This window comes from Phyllopteryx taeniolatus, chromosome 14, assembly GCF_024500385.1.
Source record: "Phyllopteryx taeniolatus isolate TA_2022b chromosome 14, UOR_Ptae_1.2, whole genome shotgun sequence".
In the NCBI taxonomy this organism is placed as follows: Eukaryota; Metazoa; Chordata; class Actinopteri; order Syngnathiformes; family Syngnathidae; genus Phyllopteryx; species Phyllopteryx taeniolatus.
The window spans coordinates 660,391-670,995 of NC_084515.1; the positions used below are offsets into that span (position 1 = coordinate 660,391).

A 10,605-nucleotide genomic window follows, 5' to 3' on the forward strand; every position below is an offset into this window, starting at 1 on the left:
GCAGCATGCTGTGGGGACAGGACAACTGGTTGCAATCGAAGGAAAGTTGAATGCGGCCAAGTACAGGGATATCCTGGACGAAAACCTTCTCCAGAGTCCTCAGGACCTCAGACTGTGCCGAAGGTTCACCTTCCAACAAGATAATGACCCTAAGCACACAGCTAAAATAATGGAGTAGCTTCAGAACAACTCTGTGACTGTTCTTGAATGGCCCAGTCAGAGCCCTGACTTAAACCCAATTGAGCATCTCTGGAGAAACCTGAAAATGGCTGTCCACCAACATTCACCATCCAACCTGACAAAACTGGAGAGGATCTGCAAGGAGGAAGGGCAGAGGATCCCCAAATCCAGGTGTGAAAAACTTGTTGCATCATTCCTAAAAAGACTCATGGCTGTATTAGCTCAAAAGGGTGCTTCTACTAAATACTGAACAAAGGGTCTGAATACTTATGGCTGTGTGATATTTCAGTTTTTCTTTTTCAATAAATCTACAAAAAAAATCAACAATTCCATTTTTTTTCAGTCAATATGTGGTGCTGTGTCTACATTGAGGAAAACAATGAACTTCAATTATTTTAGCAAGTGGCTACAAAGAGTAAAAAATTTAAGGTGGTCTGAATACCACCCGTACCCACTGTATATGGGCATATTTATTTTCTGAAACCCTGACCTTATGATGAACGTGCACGGTGGACGACTGGTTAGAGTGTCCGCCTCACAGTTCTGAGGACCGGGGTTCAATCCCCGGCCCCGCCAGTGTGGATTTTGCATGTTCTCCCCGTGCCTGCGTGGGTTTTCTCCGGGCACTCCGGTTTCCTCCCAAATGCATGCTAGGTTAATTGAAGACTCTAATTTGCCCGTAGGTGTGAATGTGAGTGTGAATGGTTGTTTGTTTCTATGTGCCCTGCGATTGGCTGGCGACCAGTTCAGGGTGTACCCCGCCTCCTGCCTGATGATAGCTGGGATAGGCTCCAGCACTCCCGTGACCCTGGCGAGGATAAGCGGCTCAGAAATTGGATGGATGGATGGTGTGTACATTAATGAGGGGAAGAAAATAATGATTTTAGCAAACGTCTGCAATATAACAAAGAGTGAAAATTCTAAGGGGGTCTGAATACTTTCCCTACCCACTGTTAAACAACCATTTGCACTCACAATCACACCTACGGGCAATTTAGATTTTCCAATCAACTTACCATGTGTGTTTTTGTGATGTGGGAGGAAACCGGATTACCCAGAGAAAACCCACGCAGGCACGGTGTGGAACATGCAAACAAAATGACAACAATACTAAGCGAAGCTAAGCAAATTCATTTATATAGCGCATTTCATACACAAGGTAACGCAATGTGCTTTACATGATAAAAAGCATTTAAAAACAAAGAAAAAAAAACAGCTTATAAACATTTAAAACAAGAGACAAAAAGAATAAAAGTATGATTAAAAACAGCGTACAGTGCAAGAAATTTAATTTAAAAGTGGAAATGCTCTAAAAAGCATGAGAAAAAACAAGTTTTTAAGCTGGATTTAAAAACATTCACACTTGGGGCTGTCACTTCTGTTGGCAATTTATTCCATTTGTGTGCACCATAATAGCTAAATGCTGCTTCACCATGTTTGCTTTGGACTCTGTGCTCCGCTACTGGGTTTATATTCCATTAGCATTTCTTTCATGTATTCAGGACCTAAACCATTTAGTGAGTTATAGACCAGTAGCAGAACTCTATGATATTCTAAAGCTGACTGGAGAGACAAGAGATTTTAGAATTGGAGTAATACAGTGTGTTCTGACCTCTTTGTTCTGGTCAGAACCCGAGCTGCAGCATTATGAATGAGCTGCAGCTGTTTAATGCTCTTGTTGGGGAGTCCAGTCAGAAGATAGTCAAATCTACTTGAGATAAAAGCATGGGTGAGCTTCTCCTGGTCTCCTTTACACATGCAAAGCCTTCACTCTGGATATGTTCTTCAGATGGTAGAAGGCAGTTTTAGTAATTGATTTGATGGGACTGTTGAAAGTCAGGTCGGTATCTCTCAGACGTTTTCGGACTTGGTCTTTGGTTTTTAAAGAGAGTGACTCCATGTATTTACTAACAGCAATCCTCTTTTCTTTGTTGCCAAAAACAATTATCTCAGTTCTGTAGTGATTTAATTGAAGAAAATTTTGGCTCATCCAATTATCTGTTTTAGTGACACAACACTTAAATTGAACTGTAGTCATCTGGAGACACAGCTAGATATAACTGTGTGTCATCTGCATAGCGATGATAGTCAAAATTTAATTTCTGAAGAATTTGACCCAACGGTAGCATATACAGGCTGAACAGGAGGGGTCCAAAAACGGATCCTCAAGGGACCCCCATAGGTCATTGACATTCAGTGAGATTTAACACGTCCAGTGGTTACAAAATAACTCCTTTCCTCCAGGTACAACCCCAATTCCAATGAAGTTGGGACGTTGTGTGAAACATAAATAAAAACAGAATGCAATGATTTGCAAATCATGTTCAACCTATATTTAATTGAATACACTACAAAGACAAGATATTTAATGTTCAAACTGATAAACTTTATTGTTTTTAGCAAATAATCATTAACTTAGAATTTTATGCCTGCAACGCGTTCCAAAAAAGCTGGGACAGGTGGCAAAAAAGACTGAGGAAGTTGTCATCAAACACCTGTTTGGAACATCCCACAGGTGTAAAGGCTAATTGGGAACAGGTGGGTGCCATGATTGGGTATAAAAGGAGCTTCCCTAAATTGCTCAGTCATTCACAAGCAAAGATGGGGCGAGGTTCACCTCTATGTGAACAAGTATGTGAAAAAGTAGTCGAACAGTTAAAGGACAATGTTCCTCAACGTATAATTGCAAGGAATTTAGGGATTTCATCAGCAACGGTCCGTAATATCATCAAAAGGTTCACAGAATCTGGAGAAATCACTGCATGTAAGTGGCAAGGCCGAAAACATTGCCCGTTACCTTCGATCCCTCAGGCGGCACTGCATCAAAAACTGACATCAATGTGTAAAGGATATCACCACAGTGCAACTTCAAACTCTACTATGCAAAGCAAAAGCCATTTATCAAAAAACACCCAGAAACGCGACCGGCTTTTCTGGGCCCGAGCTCATCTAAGATGGACTGATGCAAAGTGGAAAAGTGTTCTGTGGTCCGACGAGTCCAGATTTCAAATTGTTTTTGGAAATTGTGGACGTCGTGTCCTCCGGGCCAAAGAGGAAAAGAACCCTCCAGACTGTTATGGACGCAAAGTTCAAAAGCCAGCATCTGCAATGGTATGGGGCTGTGTTCGTGCCAATGGCATGGGTAACTTAACTCTGTGAAGGCATCATTAATACTGAAAGGTACACACAGGTTTTGGAGAAACATATGCTGCCATCCTAGCAACGTCTTTTTCATGGTCGCCCCTGCTTATTTCAGCAAGACAATGCCAAACCGCATTCTGAACGTGTTACAACAGCGTGGCTTCGTAGTAAAAGAGGGTACCAGACTGGCCTGCCTGCAGTCCAGACCTGACTCCCATTGAAAATGTGCGGGGCATTATGAAGCGTAAAATACGACAACGGAGAACCCGGACTGTTGAACAGCTGAAGCTGTACATCAAGCAAGAATGGGAAAGAATTCCATCGACAAAGCTTCAACAATTAGTGTCCTCAGTTCCCAAACGTTTATTGAATGTTTTTAAAAGAAAAGGTGATGTAACACAGTGGTAAACATGACCCTGTCCCAGCTTTTTTGGAATGTGTTGCAGCGATAAAATTCTAAGTTAATGATTATTTGCTAAAAACAATAAAGTTTATCAGTTTGAACATTAAATATCAGAATCATCTTTATTTGCCAAGTATGTCCAAAAAACACACAAGGAATTTGTCTCCGGTATTTGGAGCCGCTCTCGTACGACAACAGACAGTCAATTTACAGAACACTTTGGAGACAGAAAGACATTGCCAAAAAAAAAAACAGTCACTGAGCAGTAAAGGGTTGCTAGTTATCTGGTAATGCCGGTATTTTTTTTTTTTTTTTTTTGACAATTGTGCAAAAAGATGCAGAGTCCTCTAGCACTGAGAGCAGTTTGAATGACTAATATTGCAATAGTCCGGTGCAATGGCCATTGTGCAAAGGGCGCTGAGACTTCAAGGAGTGTATGCGGTTTAAAGTGACGAGTAGTGCGATAATCTGGGACAATGTTGGTTGTGCAAATGTTACAGATACTCCTCAATCAGTGTGCAAATGGAGCAGATGCTACTCTGGCATGAGTGGCCAGTATATGCAAATAGTGCAGCATGGCGAGACAACTACAGTGAGTGCACGAGTAATACATAATTGGCCCCACAGAAATGTGACAACGAACTCAAGTCAAAAAATTGCCAGCATGTTGTAATAGAATTGTAGGTCAGGTGTTTAAGAAGTTGATCGCAAGAGGGAAGAAGCTGTTGGAATGTCTACTAGTTCTAGTTTGCATTGATGGGTAGCACCTACCTGAGGGAAGGAGCTGGAAGAGCTGGTGACCGGGGTGCGTAGGGTCAGAGAGGATTTTGCACGCCCTTGTCTTAGTTCTGGCAGCGTGCAAGTCCTCAATGGTGGGTAGGGGGGGTACCGACAACCCTTTCAGCAGTTTTGATTGTCCGTTGCAGTCGGAGTTTGTCCTTTTTTGTAGCAGCACCAAACCAGACTGTGATGCAAGAACACAGGACTGATTCGATGACCGCTGTGTAGAACTGTCTCAGCAGCTCCCATGGCAGGCCGTGCTTTCTCAGAAGCCGCAGAAAGTACATCCTCTGCTGGGCCTTTTTCAGGACGGAGTTGATGTTGGTCACCCACTTCAGGTCCTGAGAGACTGTAATTCCCAGGAACTTGAAGGTCTTGACGGTTGACACAAGGCACCTGGACAACGTGAGGGGCAGCTGTGGCGAAGGATGCCTCCTGAAGTCCACGATCATCTCTACAGTCTTGAGCGTGTTCAGTTCCAGGTTGTGTCCGCTTCCTGTCGATATGCAGACTCGTCACCGTCCTTGATGAGGCCGATGACAGTGGTGTCATCTGCAAACTTCAGGAGTTTGACAGTCGGGTTTGCTGAGGTGCAGTCGTTCGTGTAGAGAGAGAGAAGAGCAGCGGAGAGAGGACACAACCTTGGGGCGCCCCAGTGCTGATGCTGCGTGTGGATGAGGTGGCCTCCCCCAGCCTCACCTGCTGTGTCCTGCCCTTCAGAAAGCTGTAAATCCACTGGCAGATGGCAGGTGAGACGCTGAGCTGGAGAAGCTTGGATGAAAGGAGTTCAGGGATGATGGTGTTGAACGCTGAGCTGAAGTCCACGAACAGGATCCTCGCGTAGGTCTCTGCACTGTCGAGGTGTTCTAGGATGAAGTGCAGTCCCATGTTGACTGCATCATCCGCAGACCTGTTCGCTTGGTAGGCAAACTGCAGGGGGTCCAGCAAGGGACCTGTGACACTCTTGAGGTAGTCCAGCACGAGACGTTCAAAGGACTTCATGACCACAGATGTCAAAGCGACAGGCCTGTAGTCATTCAGGCCCGAGATTGCAGGTTTCTTGGGGACTGGAATGATGGTGGAGCGTTTGAAACAGGATGGAACTTCGCACAGTTCCAGAGATCTATTGAAGATCTGAGTGAAGACTGGAGCGAGCTGGTCCGCGCAGACTTTGAGGCAGGTGGGGACACATGGTCCGGGCCTGCCGCTTTGTTAATCTTTTGTTGTTTGAAGATGTGTCTCACATCCTGTTCATGGATGGTTAACGCAGAAGTCAGAGGTGTGATTGTGGTTGGGGTGCGGCCGAGTTGGTGTGGGGTGTGAAACTGTCCTTTTCAAATCTACAGTAGAAGGTATTCAAGTCGTTGGCTAGTGTGCTATTGTTCTCAGCTTGGGGGGATCGTCGCTTGTAATTAGTCAGCGATTGGAATGCATGCCAGACTGATTTAGAGTCGTTTGCGCTAAACTGTTTTTCCAACTTTGCTGCATAGTTCCTCTTTGCAATGTTAATTTCTCTCGTCAGCTGGTTTCTAGCTCGATTATACAGGGCCCTGTCCCCCGCTCTGATATGCGTCCTCCTTAGCTTGGCGAAACTGCTTAAGTTTAGCAGTGAACCACGGCTTGTTGAATGTGCGAAATGATTTTGTTGGTACACACACATCTTCACAGAAACTGATATAGGATGTAACAGTGTCCGTATATTCATCCAGGCTGCCAGCTGAATTTTCAAAGACACTCCAGTCTGTGCAGTCTAAACAGCTTTGAAGTTCCATCTTGGCTTCATGGTCCACTTTTTCACTGTTTTCACTGTCGGCTTCGCGCATTTAAGTTCTTGCCTGTACGTCGGTATTAAGTGAATTAAGCAGTGATCAGACGAGCCCAGGGCTGCACGAGGTATAGCACGGTATGCGTTTTTTACCGTAGTGTAGCAGTGGTCTAAAGTATTATTTTCCCTGGTAGGACAGTCAATGTGCTGCTTGTATTTCGGGAGTTCGTGGTTGAGTTTAGCTTTGTTAAAGTCCCCGAGAATAATGAGGGGTGAGTCCGGGTGTTTTTTTTCCAATTTCGTTGACTTGTTCGGCGAGCGTTAGCAATGCGGTGTTCGTGTTAGCTTGAGGCGGAATGTAGACTCCAGCCAGTATGAATGATGCGAACTCACGTGGCGAGCAGAATGGTTTACAGTTCAAAAACAGTGACTCCAAATGCGGGCTGCAGTGTGTGGTGAGCTCCGTGACGTCCGTACACCATTTTTGGTTGATATAAAGGCATATCCCGCCGCCCTTTGTTTTCCCCGATGATTCCATGTCGCGGTCCGTGAAGCACATGGCCGCGGAACGTCCGAAGTCTTTACTGGTCTTTAACAGAAGATGAAGCTCGTCCATTTTGTTGGGTAGGGAGCGTACATTCGCGAGGTGGATCGACGGGAAGGCCAATCTGTGTCCTCTCTTGCGGAGTTTCACCTGAATGCCGGCTCGCTTCCCTCTGTGGCGCCGCTTCCGTCTCCATGCGCCGAAAACCGCGGACGCCGCTCCGGTGAGTAACTCGGGGGGGAAAAAACTGAGCGGATTTGCGAAAGTTGGTGACAGAAAGTCCGGAGTAGCCTCCTTGATGGTTAGCATGTCTCCCCTTGTGTAAGTGAGTCGTGTAAGGTCTACAAAAACAATACTAGAGAGCGCGTTACCGAGGCGACCACACTGGTAAGCGCCATCTTGCCTATCATCAATCAATCAAATATCTTGTCTTTGTAGTGTATTCAATTAAATATAGGTTGAACATGATTTGCAAATCATTGTATTCTGTTTTTATTTATCTTTAACACAACGTCCCAACTTCATTGGAATTGGGGTTGTAAGACCTGAACCATTTAAGGACTGTTCCATTTAATCCTTATGATCCACCGTATCAAAACCCCATACTGAGGTCCAACAAGACCAGAATTGACACCTTTCCCGAGTCAGTACTAGACAAAAAATACACCAATATTAGAAAAACAACAACCATTAAAGAAATGTTTGGGGAAAAAAATAAAAAAAAAATATTAGACATAGAATGGATACGGACGATCCTGGTGACTCAGACTTTGCATGTTGGCTGTGTGAAGGAGAAGTGGCAGAAAGGCTAAGCACGAGCAAGCACGTATGCCGCGCCATCTGAGCCGAGTCAGCAGGCTGCGCTCTCGGCAGACCCCTGTGAGCGAGCAACACTAGCGGGAAGCCTTCTGAAAGGAACATGGTGCCCCGGACGTAGGCGGCGTGGGCGCACGACTTTAGCGGACGCCATCGAGTCAAGCGCCGTGATTCAGCGCTTCAGTAAACAGCCGACCAAAAGCCTACAGTTGAAAAGCAGCTGCATAATAAGCAGAATCACAGTCTAATTCTATTTCATGTTTATTACCCATACTTTCTACTTTAAATTTAAAATATTTAAAAAAATCTCTCCAACTAAAAAAAAAAGTAGGTTTTAAAATGCATGCAAATTCATGTCCTATTTTATTAGTAGCATGTGTAATTTACATACAAATCCCAGTACTGGTTTTTATTTTGAAATTAAAAAAATATGTATTTTATTTTTATCACAGACAGATTCCACAGTGCTTAGAAAAAAAATCAAATAATCACAAAATCATTCACGTCCGCGACTTTAAAATGGTAAATTGTGTGTGTGCGCGATGGCGTTTAATTTAAAAAAGTGTGTTAATATGGAGGCTGAGATACCAAAGAACACATGGTGATTTTTATTATCATCAAAATGTGTAATTAAAAATGCAGCATGGGGGAGCGTTTGTGTTTGCTTTTAAACATTAGCGCCACTTTGACGGGCCCCGAAGGCAACATCTCCACACCTAATTTACATAATGATGTCATTCATATAAAGTGACCAGACACTTCCAGTTGAAATGGTCTGTTACGGGGTCAAACTATTGCACCACTTAATCTTTTGTTTACTGTGCAATTTTTAGGTGTATTAAGAAGTTGACCACTGTTCATATTGAGAAGGAAAAATGTTTAAAAATTTAAAAAAAACTCGTTCACTCACACAGACACACACACACACACATTTACTCACACACTCAGACGCATGCAATCATACGCGCACGTACAGATTCACACACGACTCACAATCATGCCCTCACACACACATTCATTCACTTACACAGAGACACACACAGGCATGGGCACCCTCAACAGACACACATACACAATCACATTCTCACGTATGCTCACTCTCACAGCTCACACACACTCTTACACACTCATCTCTTTATCACACAGTCAGGCTTACACTCTCACTCATACATGCGCACACACTCATTGAATCAGACACACACACACTCCTCTCACAGTAACACTCACTCACGCACACTCACATGTATGAGGGGCCGTTCGGGACATTATTCAGGATTAGCTCTCACACTTACTATTCAAATGCTTTCACACACATATAAACTACTTAAAGGCTCTCATTAGGACTACTCAAACACTCTCATACACACGAGTCTTGCTCTGATTAACACTACTCAAATGCTCTCATTGGCTACTCAAATGCTCTCATTGATACTACTCAAATGCTCTCATAGCAACAAGTCTTGCTCTCATTAACACTACTCAAATGCTCTCATTGACACTACTCAAATGCTCTCATTGACACTACTCTTGCTCTCATACACACGAGTCTTGCTCTCATTACACTACTCTAATGCTCTCATACACACGCGTCTTGCTCTCATCAACACCACTCAAATGCGTTCACGCGAGCATGTCAATCACATTCTCACACACATCACTGACCTTCATACACTCTTGCAGACTCACACACTCACAGAAACACTCTCACTCACTCATCCCTTTATCACCACACTATCACACACTCAATGACTCACACACACTCACAAAGTAACTCACTCTCTCACTCTTTCTCACACTCATTCACTGACCCTCACACACAATCTCTCTAACTCGCGTTCATTAAAGCTCACTCACAAACATACTGACTGATGTGCATGTTTGTGTGTTCAGCAACCGCGTGGCCCCGAGCAACCACGACCGGATACAGAGGCTGAGGCAGGAGTTCCAGCAGGCACAGAACGTTCCGGACGACACCGACGACAGCCGATGCACGTTCAGCTTCGAGCAGCCCTGGGTGAGTGTGTGACGCCGGACCGGCACGCTAAAACCGTTAGACACGAACGTTAACCACCACTAACTGGCGACCAGACTTGACCGGACGCCCCCAACCCAAACAAAGCTTGCACCCCTTCGGACTGTCAGCATGTCGCATCACCACTAATCTCATCGGTCCTTTGTGTCTGTCAATCATCCGCATGGACCCGCCCACCAAGTTGTCAGCTGTTGTCAAACTAGGGGGAGTGACTGAATGACTGTGTGTATGCGTCTGTGTGAGTGAGAAGGCGTGTACGCGTGTGACTGAGTGAGTGGTCAACTTCATCAATTGTTGTCAAAGGAGGTTTTAACCGTTGTCTTTTCCGGTGCCTTTTCATACTTGTAACAAGCAAAATGATCAATTATTTGTAATATTTATATTTACGAGCCAGTTTTAATTTGTATTTTAAGTAAGAGTGATGTAGTATTTGAGCTGTAGTAACATTAAACTCATGAAGTCCTTTTTTTTTTTTTATTATTTTTTTATATTCAACAGGTAGCATGATTGTACTTTTGTGGTGTATAATTGTTTAAATTGAGACTATTTAATGGTATTTTTTAGCTACCATCTGTTTTCAATATCCATATTATAATTTTTTTTATGTTTGTTGTCAATGTGCTGCTGTGGTTTCTTTCAGATATTGATAAACTCACTGTGAGCCCAAGTCATCTTCTCTTCTTTATCTGCATAATAAAAACTTTTTCAGACACATTTGGCTCTTTAAGAACAGCAACAACAACAACAAAAGCTTGGGACCACATTCCGGTCGTCATTGTTGGGGAAAGCAAAACATTGCGAGGAAAAAGAAACCTAGCATGTTGGATTATTGTTGGATTTAAGAATTACTAAAAAATCTTAGCAGTTTTGGTAAGAAAAAAAAATAATCCATTATTGTTTAATTATTATTCCAGGAGTGGGCAAACTAGCATGATAAAATTATA

The 10,605-nt window shown here is 43.7% G+C and overlaps 1 protein-coding gene across 13 annotated transcripts in view; it reads left to right on the forward strand.

The window, feature by feature from the left end:
* The window catches only part of LOC133489491 (partitioning defective 3 homolog), a 268,623-nt gene that overhangs the window by 248,913 nt on the left and 9,105 nt on the right, over positions 1 to 10,605 (forward strand). For 12 of the 13 annotated variants that reach the window (XM_061798629.1, XM_061798633.1, XM_061798626.1 and 9 more), the window contains one exon: positions 9,520 to 9,643. In XM_061798629.1, the coding sequence (XP_061654613.1) occupies positions 9,520 to 9,643 (124 nt within the window). Of the gene's footprint in view, positions 1 to 9,519; positions 9,644 to 9,717; positions 10,374 to 10,605 lie in introns of those variants that run through there. The other variant, XM_061798636.1, reaches the window with a different exon arrangement.